The sequence below is a fragment of the Piliocolobus tephrosceles genome, chromosome 1 (assembly GCF_002776525.5).
Source record: "Piliocolobus tephrosceles isolate RC106 chromosome 1, ASM277652v3, whole genome shotgun sequence".
Lineage (NCBI taxonomy): Eukaryota > Metazoa > Chordata > Mammalia > Primates > Cercopithecidae > Piliocolobus > Piliocolobus tephrosceles.
The window spans coordinates 110,937,595-110,956,358 of NC_045434.1; the positions used below are offsets into that span (position 1 = coordinate 110,937,595).

General features: G+C 54.1%; 1 protein-coding gene across 3 annotated transcripts in view; it reads right to left on the reverse strand.

The window, feature by feature from the left end:
- KCNC4 (potassium voltage-gated channel subfamily C member 4) overlaps positions 1-18,764 on the reverse strand; it is a 59,306-nt gene that overhangs the window by 37,918 nt on the left and 2,624 nt on the right. For all 3 annotated transcript variants that reach the window (XM_023232613.3, XM_023232614.3, XM_023232616.3), the window contains exons 2-3: positions 7,790-8,726; positions 5,526-5,729 (exon numbers count right to left, since the gene is read on the reverse strand). In XM_023232613.3, the coding sequence (XP_023088381.1) occupies positions 5,526-5,729; positions 7,790-8,726 (1,141 nt within the window). The remainder of the gene's footprint in view (positions 1-5,525; positions 5,730-7,789; positions 8,727-18,764) is intronic.

Below are 18,764 nucleotides of genomic sequence, written 5' to 3' on the forward strand. Positions count from 1 at the left end.
CCTTGAAATCAGAGGAGCTCGGGGTTCTTCAGAGCTCCATTTCTGAGGACACGCAGACAGAGCTGTGGTCTTGCCCTGGACTCCCGTCTGCGTAACTTAAGCAACGCCTGCCACTGATCCCCACTCACTAGGGGACAGGGGAGTGCCTCTGGGCTCCCTGCAGGCAATTAGGCCCTAAGATGCACTGGTGAGAATGCCTGGGTTACTGAGGGGACTTAGATGGGTACTGTATGAGACAGAAGGAGTCACAGCAAGGCTGTCAAGTGTCCCAGAAGCCAGGGAGCAGAGCAGCCCACACTGAGATAAAGGCCTTAGATTGCGTTTCCACTGGCTTCCATGGACTCTCCATCCTCAGGGACCTCTTAGAGTTGGGGAAGGGTCCTCCTATGAATCTTGTCCTGGATTCTTACCTATTTGACCCACGAGGGGTGGGGCAGGGATTTCAGAGGGTGACACTGGCCAGAGCAGAGCAGGCCCTCCTCTCCCAGGAAGCTCTGTGAAAGGGCAGCCTAGGCCCTGCGGCCAGTCCATGGTCTTCCTTCTGGCTCCTGTCAGCCAGCCACTAGGTTGCAGTGCTCTCCCCTCTGGTTCTACCTCTCAGAAGCCCTGAAAATTGGCCTCTAGGATGCCAGTAGCCCTGCTACAGACTGGAAGGTGAGGTTGTGAACTCCTACTCAGACTGCCTCCCAGTTCTGTGGGAAGGGGCTGAGCTCCAGCTGCAGGCTGCAGGGGAAAGGCGTCTGACAGCAAAGTAGCGGGTACAGGTCCAAGTCTAGTCCAAGGAAAACAAACTCTACTCTCAGATGGTGGGTGGGAGAGAGCCTTCTCCCAAGGAGGGAGGCGAAAGGCCTGGGTAAGCCTGACGCCTGTGCAGACAGCCACTTCCTGCGGCAGTGCCTGGTATACAGGGGTTCTGCAAATGCCTGGGCTCACCCTGCCCTTTCCCAGGGCCCTGGGCAGGCCCAGAGGTGCTAAGAGGTAATAAGGGCAGACAGTCTACTCAGTCCGCCTGCTATCTGGGTTCTGTCTCTCCCAGATGAAGCCAGAGAGCCAGGAGGGATGTGTGGGAGCCAGCTCCCCGAGGCATTAGGGCTCCAGCCTGGCACTGCTGCATCTTGTCGCCCAGGGACATCTGTGCCCACCATAGGGGTGCCATGAGCAGGCCCAGCCCTGTGGGAGGGAAAAGAGGGAAGGAGGCGGTGGGTGCCGTGGAAACTTGGGCTCCTGACAACTTGAGGGCTGCCACAGAAATAGCGGCCTTGGTTCCCTGAATCAAAAAGGCAAGTCAGAGGAGAAAATAGCGGTGGCATCCCTGTTAACCTGCACACCCGGCTTGTTGTGTCCCTGTCAGAGTCCAGGCCCTCTGTGCCAAAGAGCCCTGTCACTGTTGGGGGAGTGGCCCTTGCATCTCCGTCCTATTCCACAGGCTTCCCCATCCCTGTCACTTCAAGGGCCTGCTCCCTCCTGAAGGGCAGTTGCATGGAGGCCCCCACATCCCCTCTTCTCAACTCTTAGGGGTCAAGTCACTTCATTCTGAGAGCAAGTGGGAGGCAGGCCCCACAAACCACTGCAGGGTAGGGGCAATCCCAGCACCCACTCTGAACAGACCTTTCCAGAAGGACATTTCTGTGTCTGCCCAAGACTGAGGGAGGTGCTGAGACGGGGACACTCCCGGCACAGGCTTTACACAACACCCCCAACTCCATGCAATAATCTGCTCTGCCTCTGCCCAGCCCTGATGCTGCCCTGCCGTCCTATCTTTGCCGACCATGGAACGAGCAGATCTGGACCTTACTTAGTCATTCTCTCCGCAAAGTTGCATAATCTGACTCTAAAAATTGCCAGGCGCACGGCTCTGCTGTCAGGTCTAATTCCCATCAGGTGAAACAGGAAACGTCTTGGCCGAGGCAACCTTGTTCCTCAGGCTGTGGAGGGCCCTCTTCCTGGGAGTGGCAGGAGCAGGTGGGGGCAAGATGGCCTCTGTCCCCACACTTCCCCTCAACTGCCCCTGTGCAAGGTGTACCCCTGCTCACCCAGTGACTCACAAACCTGTTGTGCTCCTGGGCTCGTTAGGTAAATGAATACACTTAATTATAGAAATTAGATGAGTCTCCGGTTCTGGCAGGAATACAGAGCGCAGAGGCTGGGTGGGAACGGCAGGTGACTCAGAGGCAGGGCTGGGAGTTTGAGGGAGAGGGAGAGAGAAGAAAAACTGTCGCAGAAGCAGAGGAAGCAACGTGGAGAGCGATGCCACAGCTCGGGGTGCAGAAGGGACACCAGGTGCTGCCAGTGGGAGTCACCACTGAATCTGGGCAGAGGCTTCCTGAGGGAAGGGCCTCCCTCGCCTAGGCAGCCCGCCCACGGCCTGCACCAAGCCTGAGGCTACAACGCTAGGGACCTCCACCTGCGCCCCAAGCCGGAGATAGAAAACATCAGGTCTCTTCTCCCAGGGCAGCACTGCTCAGAGGCACTGCCCTTCCAAGGAGTCAAACCACCTTTACACCAGCAGAGATGCCCCACATGACAGCCTTGTTCCTTGCTGGTCTGGGTGTGGGGTGGACAGACAGACAGACAGACAGGCTGTTTGGCTACTGGTTAAAGGCTATGAGGAATGGAAATACATTCACGGTGATTAAAAACATTAACGTAGGCCTGACTGCTCAGCAAGGCTGACTGGCTCCAGGCCACTGTGCACACACACACGCCTGGTGGCTGAGACTGGCCCTGGTGGGACCCCAAGAGGGAGGCAAGGCTAAAAGGCAGGTTCGGGGTGTGCACCTACAGCCCAGGAAGAGTCCAATATGGGGAGAAGCTCTGGGATCGCTCTCCCCTTTGCTCTCCGGTTCCGGAGCTGAACCTTTCGGGAAGCTAAAAGCTATGGAGGAGAGGCTCGGGACCTAAGTTCTCCTCTGTCCTGACTGCTCCCTCCTGCTGCCCCCGTGGGCCCTGGGGAGTCAGCGTTGAGGGCATGGAAGGGCACCTGTTTGTGCGCATGTGCCCAGAGGGGAAGGTGCAGCTAAGGGGCAGAGTGACCAGGGGGTGGGCCGGTGAGGGGGTGGAAGGGGGTGAGCAGGAACTTTCTCAGAGGGTAGGGCGAGCTGTATCGTGATGCCAGTGGAGACAGCCCCAGGCTGGTTCCAGCTGCTCCAGCTATGTTGTTTAGACTCCGGGACTTTCCACAGCCTTGGTGAAGAAAAGGCACATGGGTCAGTGGGCGCAGCTCCTCAGGGTCCACGCTCCAGGAGACACTGCAGGGCAGGTGGCCCTGGGCTGGGGTGGAGGGGCCTGGCCCTCCTTGACTCTCCCTGGCCTCTAGGTCTCCTGGACTCCTGAGGACAGACTCCAGGGGCCCACACCCAGCTGACTTTTGTCCTGTCCTGCCCCCAGTTAAGCTCCCCACTAGCTCCTTGATAGCCCAGCTAGACAAAGACCCCACAGCCTCCGCATCAGCCTTCTTGACTCTAAGAAGCCCTAATTATAATTAGCACCTACCACCATCCTCCCAGGGAACCGACACTCTGACACACGGGCTTGTGTGGAGGAGGCCCAGGCCCCCACTCACTCCTGGTCTTAAGCGTAACCTGAGTGTGGAGAAGTGCGGCACGGTACGGTGTGGGGAAAGTTGCCGAGTGCACATGAGGAGTTTGGCGATGTTAACTGCCACGCTTGCTTAGCAGGGCCTGTTTCCCAGCAACCCACCTGTTCTTCTCGAAGGTCACTCTAATTGGCTGAGCTACATGCTTGTTGCCAAGAAGCAGTGTGGAGGCATCTTGAAAATAGAGCAGCCAGGCCCCACAGGAACCCCAGGGATATTGGATGGTGGGATGCTGGCTCCCCTGCCCCATGCACGTGCACATGAAACTCCTTCCCCAGGTGCAGTCCACTCCCAGCACCTCGTGGTCCCTCCTGACTGGTACCCTCATGGCCTCTTCCACACCTATTTCCACTGAGCCCCTCACAGCCCAGGGAGGAAAGCAGGTGTGTGTGGCACTCAGCTCTGTGTGCTCAAGTCCTACACAGTGACCGCTCGTTCCAGATTGTCCGCTTAGCGTGGTCCAGCCAGAGCAAGGCTTTGGGCCTGAACAGGACACAGTGGAACCCACTGCCTGTTTGGGATGGGAGGCAAAAGAGAAGGCCAAATCCAGGGCTCCAGGATAGGACACAGGGGTGAACAAAGGAACACAGGCGAGGGTAGAGGTCTGAGCACCCTCCATCTGCAGTCTTTTGTTGGGGTTGCTGCACCACCTCCTTTTAGGCACCAGATCGCGATTCCTGTTTCTGCCAGTCCACAGAATACATGCCCAGCACAGCTGGACACACACCTTTCAGGGGCTGGTTAGACTCAGGGTAGCCTGGGGCTTCCATGGGAACAGTGGTACTGAAAGGGCTGGGAAAGAAACTAGAAGGTGCCCAAGAGCCTGCATGGGCTGGCAGGCCATGGGACATCTTCAGAGGGACAGAGGCATCACAGGCTATTCCCGTAGCTGCCACTGCCCCTTCCTCACTCAACCTAGTTTGGGTCTGGAGTTTGGGGACAGAGGGAAGTGGGGGATGGGAAATCCAGCTGGTTAAGAAGTGGCAGAGAACCTGGGGAAGAGCTCTGTTTTGGAGGGAGTCAGGGTTTATTCTAGAAATAGGCAGAATGTTGAGGGAGGTTAGGTAACAGGGACAGGGCAAGGGAGACGAATAAGTGATCGAAAACTGGGTAGGAGGGCCTGGTCCTAAGACCCCTGGTTCTCAGCCACCGCGGGCCCTCCACAATCCTTGGTCATTCCTAGCCTCTTTCCGAGGCCAGGAATCCCTAGCTCCACAGCCTAACCTCTGCGCTTGCCTTGCTCCAGGCTTAGGGCCTGGGGATGGAATTTCAGCCTTTTCTGACAAGCAGAGGATGGACTGCTCCTTCTATCTCTCCAAATACTCAGAACATTCCTCAGATGGGACCCACTCTTCCTGCCCACCTACCCCACCCCCTGGTCATCTCTGGCACTGCCTCAAGAGGACAGTCACCCTCTAGGTGCTTGCAGATGGAAGTCCGGCCATCCTGTGCTCCAGGACCCCTGGCGCAGGATGGGAGGATGTGTGGGGCTCCCTGACTCCTGAACATTGCTGGCACCTCGAGGGGTGATCTACTTGGGAAGGCTTAGCTGTGTTTAAGGAAGGCCTAGGGAAAGGCTGGCAGTGACCCTGTGGAATGGGGCCTGAAGGCAGCAGCGGGAATGAGAGGTAGAAAGAGATGCAATGGAAGCATCGGGCGGGGACCCTGGCCTTGTGTGCCCTCAACCCTCTAGCGCTGCTCTTTCCCATGGGCAGCTGGACGGGAGCCGTGTGCCCTTTGAGATGGAGGAGGCCTTTCTAATCCAGGGACTGGGAGATCAGGTACCCATTCTAAAAGTGAGGGTGCGTCCAAGGCAGAGGAGATGGCGGCCACGTTCTCAGGGGAGGGGGGGACCTCAAGCTCTTGGGGGGTGACTCGGGAGACTCAGCTCTGTGGGGGCTCCCCACCTGTGCAGCTTGGGAAGCCATACCTTTCCGGACACTACCGTCGGCGCAGGCATAGTCCCCAGCGCTGAGCAGGAAGCAGGCAGCTGCCTTCTTGTTTCTGTCTCGAGTGGTGGAGCGTCGCAGGGCCCGGCGCTCCTCAGCGGTGGGGGAGGAGGCCAGGGGTTGGGTGAGGCCAGCTCCCTCCTCATCGGACAGCACTGCGTTGGCATCGCCATTCTGCTTAGAGTCTGAAGGGGGCACACAGAAAGGAGGCTGCGTGAGGGGCCACCCGGGCCTTGCTCATGAGTCATCTGGGGTCTCCCAGACCCAGAGTGTTACTTCCTCAACCTCAGGAGGGGCCTAGCATCTACCTGGGAGGCAGTGTTGTCAGAGCCAAGGAGCAGAAGGCAAAAGGCAGGATGCTGCACTTGGTGTAAAATGACTTCCCTCCCAGCCTCAGCCTAGGGTCTCTCCTCGGGGATGAAGCCACAGCGCAGAGGCCCTAGAGCAGCGACTCCTCAAATCTGCCTGCTGACGGCTGCCCCAGGAGATCAGCGCAAAGCAGGCCGCAGACTCTACTTCCTCCTTGGGTCTGGCTCAGGCCGACTCTTGGATGAGTCTGCATTCCCTTGGAGAATACCTGGCTTGCTAGGGGTGAGGGGTGGCACGGCAAGGGTTAAACCTATAAAGTGGTATCCATGCTTTCTCCCTGGATGACAGTCATTCTTGTTCACTGGGCATCTAGGCCAGAGTCCTGTGCCCAAAAGACCTAGAGCCCTCTGCAATTAGGGCTGACCTTTGTCTGAGGAGGATACCATGGGAAAAGCTCCAACGCAGCTCCCAAGTGCTGTGGGACCCCTCCTTGGGTGGTTAGTCCCCACCCCTTGCCTCTGGGCCCTTGGATCTGGAGAAGGGGGTGCTACTCTATCTGAAGACAGTGGCCCTGCCATTGGCCAGGCATGCCCTTACTGTGGCTGCTGTCAGGGTTAGGCTAAGGGCAAGGCTGACAGGGCCACAGTTAAGTGTACCTTGAGGAGCTGACTTAAGGACTTCTACATTTTAATACCGGGATTCTCTTTATGCGCTGAATGGGCCTCAGAGTGCAGCTGAAATTCCCCGGGAGATTAATATTCACAAATTAGGAAGCAGTGCCACTTTGGTGGGGGAGAAATGGGAAGCCTGATGGGTGCTATTCTATCAAGGCCTTTGGAAGACCCAGGCCCCTGACATGACCCCAGGGAATAAGTGGACCCGGGCATGTATGATAGGCACATGCCAAAGGCCACAGGTGAGTGTCCCAAGCTAGGCACCTCTCCTGCAGGGTCAGTCCCACTTTGCCCCAGAGCTTACCCTTAGTCTCCTGGCTCCAGTCCAGCTCCCCAAACCAGGAATTCCATACCCTTCCCAGGAGCCCAGCCTACACGTAACAGTCAGGATGCTTTTCCCTCTCTCCAACCTAAATCCGTGTTGCTGGGGATTAAGCTGTTTTCCATTCCCCAACTCCTGATTCGGGGTGGAGATGAGCTTTCTTGGGATGGCCTTTCCCGTCCTTGAGGGACAGGATTCAGATGCCCAGGCTCTCCCCTTCCAGGGCACAGATATTAGTTTCTTCCATGTTCCTCCCCTTCCCAACACTGTCTGGGCCACTCCTTCCTCAGTTCCTTTCCATCCCATGTCAAACCCTGAGCCCAGGACTCAATCTAGCTTGTGCTGAACAGAAGGCAGCCTCCCACTGCTATTACGTTATCACATTTATTAGGCCAAGATACCAGACTCGAACGTTTGCAAAGAAGTGATTCATGTGTTGACGTACCTTGGAAGAACAGCTGCCCTGCTCATTGGCTAATATTGACAGTGCCTGACATTTGTAAAGTGGTTTTAACTTCTCAAAGTACTTTCATATCTGCCATTCATTCGCGTCTCTCAAAATCTTGAGGGTAGGCTATGATATTATTCCCATTTTACAGGTGCCTAGAGAGGAGGGGTAACTGGCCTCAGGGCACACAACACAGTGGCCAAGACTGGATTTAAAACCAGGGCGTCTAATGTACAGCCCCACGTACTGCTCATCACACCCTACCCTGGGTGGAATACTCAGTCCAAAGATCTGACGTTTGGGAAGCTATCAGGGACCCAGCCAGAGGATAGAGAAATTCGGCCTCAACACTCTGCCCTCATAAAGGCACCTCTTATGCTTAGGGAAGCCCCACACAAAACACACGCCCAAATCCCAAAGGCTGAGGTTCATTTGGAAACTCCCTAGGCCGCTGGGGGAAAAGGGAGTTTCCTTCCCAACCCCTAATCTCACCTGCCCGTTTCCTCTCGATCATACCCTCTTCCCGGGCAGGGGGGCTGGTGTCACTGTAGGTGCTGTCCCGGGGGGAGGTCTCCTCAGACTTGCAGTACATGGGCGACTCCAGCTGGGCCGGCCGTGGCACGTGCTTCTTCCGCTTCTTGGGCAGCTTCTGCTTGGCCATGGCCAGGGAGTAGTACATGCCGAAGTTGTTGACGATGACAGGCACTGGCATGGCGATGGTAAGCACGCCAGCCAGCGCACACAGTGCCCCTACCAGCATGCCTGACCACGTCTTGGGGTACATGTCTCCATAGCCCAGTGTTGTCATGGTGACCACAGCCCACCAGAAGCCAATGGGGATGTTCTTGAAGTCGGTGTGGTCATTACCCCGAGGGTCAGAGGGCCTGGCCCCGATGCGCTCAGCATAGTAGATCATGGTGGCAAAGATGAGCACGCCCAGGGCCAGGAAGATGATAAGCAGCAGGAACTCATTGGTGCTGGCCCTCAGCGTGTGGCCCAGCACGCGCAGCCCCACGAAGTGGCGTGTGAGCTTGAAGATACGCAGGATGCGCACGAAGCGCACCACGCGCAGGAAGCCCAGCACGTCGCGGGCTGCCTTGGATGACAGGCCGCTCAGCCCCACCTCCAAGTAGAAGGGCAGGATGGCCACAAAGTCGATGATGTTGAGCAGATTCTTGATGAAGTCCAGCGTGTCGGGGCAGCACACGATGCGCACCAGGAACTCCAACGTAAACCACAGCACGCATACGCCCTCGATGTAGGTCAGGATGGGCTCTGTCTCTACCTCCCGCCGGAAGTGCACGCTGGTGATGTTCCCCACGCGGAGGATCTCTGTCACATTGCGGTCGATATTAAAGGCCTCATGTGTCTCCAGGCAGAAGGTGGTGATGGAGACCAGGATGAAGAAGAGAGAGGCAAAGGCCACTACCTATGGGCAGGGGAGGAGAGCAGGGGGCAGCTGTCAGACAAGAATGGATGGGCCCAGCTAGGGACATGGACTTCTGCATGAAGGTTACCAGAAAGGGCATTCCAGGGTGAGAGGTGGGATTAACATGTGGAGACAGGGCTGGAAGTCCCTCCTCAGAGGGTCTTTATCCATATGCTTAGGGGCTCTCAGGCAATGATTCCCAATCTTTGTTACAGAAGACCGAAGCTGCTCTTGGCCGGAAGCAACTGGTTAGGGATCTACAGCTGCCAGACCTGCCTTCGATAGCTTTGCCCACCTCTGACCCATATGCATTTTAAGGCTTCTCAAGCTGCAACAGGAATCTTGTTACAATGCACTCCTGATCCAGAGGCTTGGGGCAGGTCCCATGATTTTGCATTTGTAACAAGCACCCAGGTGAGGCTCTTTGTCCAGGCACCACAGTTGTAGTAACTGGGCTTTAAGGCAACAGTCCTCAAAGTATGGTCCTGGACCAGAAGCATTAGGTCTCTGGTCCTTTGGTTAGAAACGCAAATTTCAAACTTTACCTAAAGCTACTGAGTGAGAAATGCCGAGGGTAGGATCCAGCAATGTTTTAACAAACCTTCTAAGTAATCCTAATGCATACTAGTTTGAGGTCCATTGTACGAAGGGATGCTCAGAGGCAGGTTGCCGCAAAGAATGGACCTGGACCACTTTCTGCTGGCTGAGCCTATGAGCCATAATCTCTTCTTCTGCCTCTCACCTTAGGATGTCCCGCTGACTGCCTAGATGGTGAGGAAGTCCCCGAAGGCAGACAACATGCACCATGGCAGTGGAGACGGTGGTCTGGTCACAAGAACCAGTCTCACTCCTTCCCACAAACTGACATTTCCTGGAACTCTGAGCTCCAAAGAAAAAGGAACCACACCCATCAGCATCAGAGTGGCAGGGGCTAATGCCGACAGCTGCTGGGATCTCGGCTAGAAGGATGACAGCAGCACTCGGCAGAGGAACGGCGGCTGGGTTTAAGTGTCCAATCATTATGAATGGAGATGAAATGCATGTGTAATAACACCAATTATGGAGCCTTCATGTGTTATTCATGCCGTGCCATCCACCACTGTCAGGATGCCCACTGATGGGGTCCAGTCTCATGCCGCCTGCTGCGGCCTATCCTGCATGATGGCTGGACAGGGCTTCCTCCTTGACCAGATATGGCTGTGCCTAAATAGGTGGGTAAGGGAGGTCTGTGGCCTCATGGTACCATTTGGTAATCCCCATGTCTGTCTGACCCACCCTGATTTCCACCTGGCTGCGTGGGCAGGCACTGGCATGTGCCCATCCCCTATCCAATGAGGACTCAGAGAGGTCTTCCTCCCTGGGAGTCTGCACTGGGATGGGGAAGGCATACCTTGTTCTTAGTACTGCAAAACACCAATGAAGAATACAAGGGGACCTGGGAAAATGAAGCAAGCAGCAGCACCTCCAGGGCTTCTGGAGTAGGAGAAAGTTTGAGGGGGGAGATCTGGGAATGAACAGTCCTCAGCTGTCTCTTCCGTGCTTGGTACTGTTAAGCACTCTGTATATGCTTCAATCACCTTCAGTCCTCCCTACGACCCTGTACAGCATGCCTCATCATCCCATTTTATGCAGAATGAACTGATCATCAGAGACGTTACCTACGTGCTTAAGGTCACACAGTCTGGAAGGGGCAAAAACCAGATTTGAACTCAGAACTGTTTAACTTCAAAGGCTGTACCTTTTCTTCATACCACAATGTTTTCACCACCTCCCAGTCAGGGTCAATTCACAGGCCTGGGAAAGCCATCTCTGAATCACTGATCCTGTTCCCACTTAGTTCCCTGACGACTGCTATTTCACCCATGGGAATGTGTGTCTCGGGCTTAGGACCAATCCCCCATCACACACTCAATGTACCTCATTTACACTTTAACTTGGATGGGTTGGTCAGAAACAGCACGGAAGAAGGCTGGGCCCAGGGGATGAATGGAGATGAAATGCGTGTGTAATAAGAATTACACAGACCCACTTTCCCTATTTTACAACATTACTGGAGTTTTTCCTGCTTGCTTCTCCCCAGTGAAGGTAAGTTTAAGTTCCTTTTCTGGCCTTATTCTTCCTCCTCTGAGAAAGGGGCTGCCAAGTCAATACAGGCTGATGTGGGCATTAAGTAAATGGCTCCAGCCTGTGGGCTCTCCATGGCCATCCATAGGTGGGCTGGCAAAAGTGCCTGTCCATGGCCTTGGTCATGCCGGGAATCCAGTCCTGGCACCACCCTCTCCCCTGAAAAACAGAGTGGTTGAGGTAAGGGGCAGGGACAGCATATCCCAATTCTGCCAGGAACCATGGGAAGCAGAAGCTGGCTCTCTGAGGAAAAGTTAGCCAGGAGAGTAGGCTCACCTGGAGACTGAGCGTAAAGTTAATTAGTGACTTGGAAAAACAAGTTCAGGAAGAGCTGCCAAGAGGGTGAGCAGAGGGAGGGAGGGAGGACGGCGTGGCCCTGGCCATCCTCTCATAGCAGGGCCAGGGAGCCTGCCTCGCTGCTCTCCTCACCTGCCACCACCACAGGCTCATTCTGCAGCAGGCAAGAGGGTCCTTCAGGCCCCATGGGTACCAGCCACATCCTGGATTAGGGAACAACCCTCTGGATTCCTGTCTGCCCGCTCACCTTTGCTTTTTTTCAAAATACAGAACTGTTCCATCTACCATTAACTGCTATCCCTCACTTCCACCCTGAGAAGAGGAGGGGAGCTAAAGAGTGGTCACGTGTGCCCATTTTTTAAGTGAAATAGAGGCACAAGAGACAGCAGATGATTTTGCTTAGGATCACACTGAGGCCAAGTCTCCTGACTCTCAGCTCAAAGCTCTTTCCAATTGGCGCCTCTGACCAAGCGGGTGGGTATAATCCCCTCCTCCTTTGTTGAAGCCTTAGTGGGGCCTCAGTCTCCACTGTGGCCTCTCCAGGGCTGGGGCAGCAGGCACTCAGCAGGCCCCAAGAAGCCCTCCCTCCCCAAGGAGACAGAGATGCGGCCTGAACTGTGGCACATTGCTCCAGGTGGGCCCCAGGTTTCCCTTCAGGGCCCAAATTATTCCTTTCTGACCTAAGTTGCTCCCTAAACTGAATTATTTCGTAAGTGGTTGACCCTGCTTGCAAATGGTGCTTTTCCCCAGGCCTTCCTCTCTGGAGGCAGGAATACACAGCTCCCTTGACTAGGGCTTCCTAGCACAAAACAGGGCCAAGGGAAGAAGAGGTGGTTGCAGCAACACCACCCTGCTTCGAGGCCAAAGCCTCAGCCTCGAGTCTTCTATTCATTCCCCACTGGACCATCCTGCCATCCTACAGAGCTGGCAGTGGAGATCTGAGTCTCCCTCCCATGGGCTCCTGTGCTGAAAGACTAAGGGCAGAGAACAGCTAAGGAACCCTACACTAGAAGCCTTGGGCCCGGGTTTAGACTTCCAGGATTTCTCATCCTGGCCCTGCCACTCAACCAGGTAAATGAATGGTAACCTCTGTACCTGTTTCCTCTATATAAAATGGGGACATTACTAGTACCCCCTTCACAGTGTTACAGTGGGATTAAATGAGCTTCTACATGGTAAATGCCTGGCACCCAACAAGTGCTCCATAAAATGGAAGTAAGAGTTGAGGAGGGGTGGGATCCTCTGCGTGCAGCTTTTGGAGGTGAGCTGAATCTGGAGCCAAAATATCACAGAATCTTTGCTCTTTAGAAGTGAAAAAGACGGAGAAAGTTACCCAGTTCAACTCCATTTCTGCTGTTTTACAGATGAAGAAACTGAGGCCCAGGGAGGAGTGGCTTGTCCTGATTTTCATGGCTGAAGCTGCTAGTTCTTTCCACCACAAAGAGCATGGATTCTGCTGGAAGTCAAAACTTCCCAAGTAGAAAACTGCCAGTCAACTGGCTCCACTAGGGGCAGCTCCTCTCCTGCTGGGAGGATGCAGGAGGGTCTCAGCACCCTGGACAGCAGGCTCCCATCACCCAAGCAGGAGAATGTCTCTCCTCTCAACTCCCTGTGCCCCCTGGGCTCCTCAGACACACTGGCTGGCTGTGTCCTGCTGAAAACCCATCCATCTGCAAAGGCACAGGTGTTCAGCACTATTACCAGCCTCCTCCACCAACCCCATCGTTGGACTGTCCCTAGAAATGTAAAGTCACACACCTCTGGGTTCAAGCTGGGCTCTGCTACTGACTGCATATGAGACCTCCATGAGTTCCTTAACCTCTCCAAGCCTTAAGGTCTTCATTTATAAAACGGAAAAGGGAGTGCCTACCAAGTACCAGACATTGTGTTTGGGAAAGTACCAGACAACCACCCTTGCCCCTGGGAACTTACATTCTAGCGGAGGCAGACTGTTAACAAATAAACAAGCAAAATACACAGTATGTCAGGTGGTCCAAGTGTTGTAAAAAAAATAAAGAGAAACAGAAGGTAAGGGGTGTGAGGATAGGGGAGTTGTTTCCAATAGAGAGATCAGGTAAGGCCTTAATGACAAGGTGATACCTGAACAGCCCTGAACAGCGAGGGAGTGAGGCATACGAAGACCCAGAAAGTTCGAGGCAGAAGGGATGAGTAGTGCAAGGGTCCTGAGGCTACAATCTGCTTGCTATGTTTGAGGGGATGAGAGTAGTATTTACTTTGTACAGTTGTTTTGAGGATGCGAAGGAATGATACTTGTAAAACTCAGCACAAAGCCTAGAGCGTTCCAGGAATCTGGCACAGGCTGGGTCGAGGGGAGAGGTGATAGACACCAATCATTGGGAACTGAATACAATCAGCGGGGGCAGGGGAGGAGAGCCCAGGGAAGAAGGGCCAGGGAGACAGATGGACAGATAAACATAAGGAGACTCAGGCCCAAAAACCTATATTAAGGATGAAGTGTAGGAGAAAGGAAAATTGAGAACACAGCCAAAGACACCAGCAGAGTAAGATCTGTGGGGATGGGGTGAGGGACTGAGGGACTAAGCCTTCCGGGGAAGCAAGATCCTCATGCCCAGGCAGTGCTGGAAGACAGTGGGGCAGTCCTGGGGGTAAGAGGCAGGAAACGAGAGGGTCTGCCAAACAAAGCATCTCTGCGCTATCCCTGGTTCCTGGCTGAGGGCCCGCACTAAGGCCCAGGTCCCAGTAGAGAAACATCCCCTCCTTCCCACTAGGAACAGGACGTGGCCCTGGAACAGGACCTGGCCCTGCCCCCACCCCATGCTGGGCTAGGACCTTCTGGTCCCATTGTCCAGAACCCACCTCTACCTATGCTCACCCTCCAATGAGCCGGCACTTGGGGCCTCTCAGGGCCTCTGGGTTGCCCAGAACAGATGAGTCCCTACCCCAGAAGGAATTCAGTTTAGCCCGAATCACAAACTATGAAGCCACTATTCAGTCTAACAGAATTCCTGGTTATTGCCCATCTGGGCCCCAAAATGTCCTAGCTCTGCTTGGGCTGGTCGCCTGACCAGAAAATTCCCCCCTTTCCCTAATGCTGCGTGGTTTAGCACTACCCATGCTGAACTTTTATTTATGTATGTATGTATTTATAATGTACCTCTTTTAAAAATTATTTAAGGTGCTAATTCAGTATCCTACAAGGCCCGCCCAACTCAACTTCTATTTCCTTGTGGAAGCCTCTCTGAACACCTCCTACATCTCATCCCACATAGAGGTGGGATTTATTGATTCCTCCTCTCATTTCCTATTGAACTTTACTTTTTTATGACTCCTGTGGCACCTCTCCTGATCCATCTTGTATTACTGTTGCAATTTCTTGTCACCTAATTTCCCTTGACTGCCACTTACTCCACCTGACTTGGCTTTCGTCAGGAGCAGGGGACCCCCTCTGACTCATCTTTGGATTTCTAGAACCCCATGTGTGTATGGCATGTGTATGGTAAGTGTGCAGTAAGTGTTTTCTGAATGACTGGGGCCAAGGTGACCCCTGCTCTCTCTCCTGGTCCTGGTGAGCCTGTCAGAAGAAGAGGTCGTCAGACCCACTGACTGGGACGAAGTGACAAGGGTATATGCCCAATAATACCTCTAGGGACTGGGGCCCTAGGACCTTTGCTGCCCTCCAGGGTGAGCCAGGTCCACTTCCTGATAAGGACCCTTGCTAGAGACCAGGTGACCACCCCTTAGCCAGAAGAAAATTCCAGAAGGGAGCAGGGCCAGAGGTCATGGCAAGTCAGTTATGCACAGGGAATAAGGGAGGCAGAGAGCTCTGGTGCCCAACATCCCAGGCTGATACTGCCCATGGGTGGGGGTGAAGGGTCCAGAGTCTCCTACCCTCAAGGCCAAGCTGCCTGGCTCTGCTCCTGCCTGCCTGCTCTTCTCCCAAGTCTCCAAAATAGCTCGTCTATTTTCTCCCCTTCCCCTACTCCACACCCCACCCGAAATGTGACAACCAGAAACACCTCAGCATTCACAGAGAAGATGTTCAGAGACAAATGTTGGTTTGTTCAGAACAAGAGAAGAAGACAAACCCAAGAGGAAACCGGGAGGCTGCCCTGAGGGCAGGGTGTGCAGGGAGTCCTGCAGCCTTCAGCCTGGCCCCTGCCTGCTCCTCAGGAAGGAGGTGGAGAGGCTGCCCAGGGCAGGCTGGCACTGCCCTCCTGGGGAGCTCAGAAAGCCAGGGTACTGCCCTCCTGGGCTCACGTTCCTGGCTCACCCTAGCTCAGAGGGCACAGCATCAGTGAGTACTGGCCCTCACTCTAAAGCCTGTTGTGACCACTGACCTGTCCCCCAGGCAATGCCCAGACCAGAGAAGCCAGGGAACTTCAGAAGCAGCAGGCAGGAATGCAGCTCCGCTCCTTTCCTAGAAGGCCTTGGTTTCATGCTCTGCTTGGGCGAGGGAGCTTCCCTTAGTCTTTTCTCCTAATCATGCCTCCCTTCATTTTTCCTATGGAAATCCCACAGTAAGAAGAGAGGTTAGACTTGAGCAATTCTAGGGAGTGAGAAGTAAAGGAAGAGATAAGAGCAGAGTGGAGGAAGAAGCTCTCCAGTGAGGAACCACCCTCTGGAAGCCAGAGATCCTCTCTGGGCAGGAGCCAGAGGCCATAGGAGGAGCACGGACTTAGATTCATGAGACCTGGGTTTGGATCCTACGTCTACCACAAGCGGTGCGACCTTGAGAAAGCCCCACCAGGCCTGTTTCCTCATCTGTATACTGATATACAGATGTTAACAATACCTGCCTCACCTAGGCCGGATGAGTAGTAGCAGAAAGCACAGGCCAAGCCTCCACATAGTAACTGACACTTAACAAAGGGGAGGACCCTGCTGGAGCTGCCTTCCTGGAGCAGGGAGTTCCTGTGGGTCCCCTCCTCTACTCAAAAAGGAAACATCACAGGAAAAATGTGCTGATTTAGCCAAAGGAGAGGAACTGTAATCCTTAATAAGGCTGATAGCTGAGCTAAAGCCAGCCCTGCCCCGGAGACCTTGGAGACTTGGGTAGGGGAAGGGCGTCCTGGCCCCATTCTTCAGGCCTCTTGTCCGCTCTCAGAAAAGAAGGTGCAGGTTTCTAAAGCTCTGGACGCTGCCAAACCTCCACTGGGCCCCCTGAGGCTGTGAAGTCTCCATGGTGAGCCTTCACTCTGCCCTGGGCAGTAGGCAGGTGGGGACAGGACCAGTCTGCCCCTCGTGCCTGTTCCCAGCTCAGGCCACAGAAACAGAACCACAGCAGCAGCTGCCCATGGGCCCAGCACAGTGGAGCAGGGTTGAGCATCCCAGCCCAGGAGCCTGCCTGAGCGGAACAGCTCCTTGGGCCAGGTCTGTAGCTAGGCAACAGGCTCTCATAATCAGCTCAGTTCACTTTCCATTTGTATCATTTTGCTCCTGTCATAATGCACTACTCGAATGACCAGGCTGATGTGTGCGAAAGGATGCCTCGGGGCAGAGCACTGCTCCTCTGCCCCTCTTCGCCCACCACCCCACAGTGCTGCTGGCCCTTCCAGGAAGGAGGTAGCTGTGAGCGAGGGAAGGAAGCACACATACCCAGGGGAACAGGGGTGGGAAGAAATGGACAGCGTGACCAGCCAGGGGCAAATGGAGGGGGAAAAGTGCAGCCCCAGAACTAAAGTGCATGGCACAGTACCCTCAGGCTTGGAGGGGTAATACAGTAAGTCTTCCTTCTGACATCTCCATCTGCCCCTGGGTTTTCTGATGCCATCCACAGGAGTTACAGAACCTCAGAAGGATACTTCTCAGGCCAGAGTAAGAAACAAGCTCTCTGCCTCAAAAACAGCCTAGTTCAGTGGAAAGAAGGTGTTGTAATCACAAGAGCAAGGGCTTGGGAGTCAGGGACTCTGGCTTTGATTCAAAGCCTGGCCACTATCTGGCTATGTGATCTCAGGCAACTGTTTACCTTCTCACAGCCTCGATCTATTAAACAGGGATAATCACTGGGTTTTAAGCTTATTGGGAGGATTAGAGATAAATGTAAAGTATACAAAGCAATGTATCTGTCTGGGGTGCTCAATAATGAGCAGTTATTCATTAATTTTTAAAAATTATGTATTCCCACTTGTGTGTCCCGGGAGCAGGTGAGGGTTGCCTTTGCCTGGGCTCCTCAGCAGGAGGCAAGTCCTCTTTTGGCACATGTGCTGGCCAGAACTCCATTCAGGTATTCACATCAGGATGAACAACCAGAAGGCTGGAAACTAGGGGTGGTTTCCTGGCTCTGCTATTAGTTAAATGTCTTTGGCAAGAAACTTAATGTCTCTGAATCCTGGTTTTCTCAATGTTTAAATGAAAGAATTAACCTTACCCCATCATAAACTTCAGGACCGCAACCGGAATGCCTGGGCTGATGTGATTCCATGTCAAAGGGGCAAAGCACACCTTGGGTTCCTGGAAGACTTCAAGGGGCAGGCCAGGCTCTGAGCTTACTCAAAGAGGCCCCCCTGGCTTGGCCATTCAGCAGTGAATTAGGAAGAAAATAAACTCAGTGATATGTGGGGTGCCACGTGGAATTCCAGAGAGGAACAAGAGTAGGTGAAAAGCCCCCAGAAATCCCAGAATGCTCAGAAATAGGGCCTAGCTCCGCTAACCACCTCATCCCATCCCTGCTTCCCTGGTTTGTCCCCTTTCCCATCTCTATCTCCCTGTCTCCTCCCCTACTCCCAACTTTGAAAGAGTCTGAATGATGTGTGCCCGTCTCTCTCCCCTAATGCAGACAGCCAAGTGCTAACATTAGCAAGGTTAGTGATCTACATAAGAAGCCCGTAGAATTCACAGCAGACCCAGACCAGGGGCATCACTGTGCCCTCACCTTCTGAGCCGGTCTCAGGGCTACAAGGAAAGAAACCCAGGCCGTTGCCTCTAGCTTTGTTCTCAGTCCTGCAAAAGATCCCTGCCTTCTCATGGCTGCCTGCAGCCCCAGCCCAGTATGCCACGGCCCCTGAGACCTCTGTTCCTCCCTTCTCCTTCAGGCAGAAGATGTATCTGCCCTGGCCTGGCATTTATGCCAGCCTGGCTTTTCCCTGTAGGCCTGTTCCCCAATTCTCTACCCTGCCTTCTTCTATGTCTAGGATGGAGTCCAGCACAGGAGTGCTGGGAAAGGGAGGGCGCTCTGAGACTCATTAACATGACAATTTGGGATGCCGGAAGAACCAACCAGGTTCCACAGCAAGCAGCAGTCCCCAGACCCAACAAGTTACATTGCTCTTTCCTGTCTCCCAGACAGTCCCCCAACCAGGCTTTAGGCTGCTGACCATGAGATCCGACACCAGCCCCCAGAGTTTTCTTTCTTTAAAGAATCTAAAGCCATCCTTCAGGGATTTTTATTTTATTTATTTATTTTTTAGCTGTCCAAGCATAATGGGGCAAGCATCTCCTCCCCCATTTTCCCCTTCCACCTAAAGGGGTGAGGGAAACTGGATTTACTTGGGGAGGAGGTAGTAAGTCTTGCCTAAATCAACCTGTGCTTCCCCCTTCTCTCATACACCCATTTCAAGCAGTAATCTGAACCAGGGCTTTCTGGAAAGATAGTTTGTGCTGCAGCAGAAAGAAAAGCGGTAACAAAAATCTGGTATA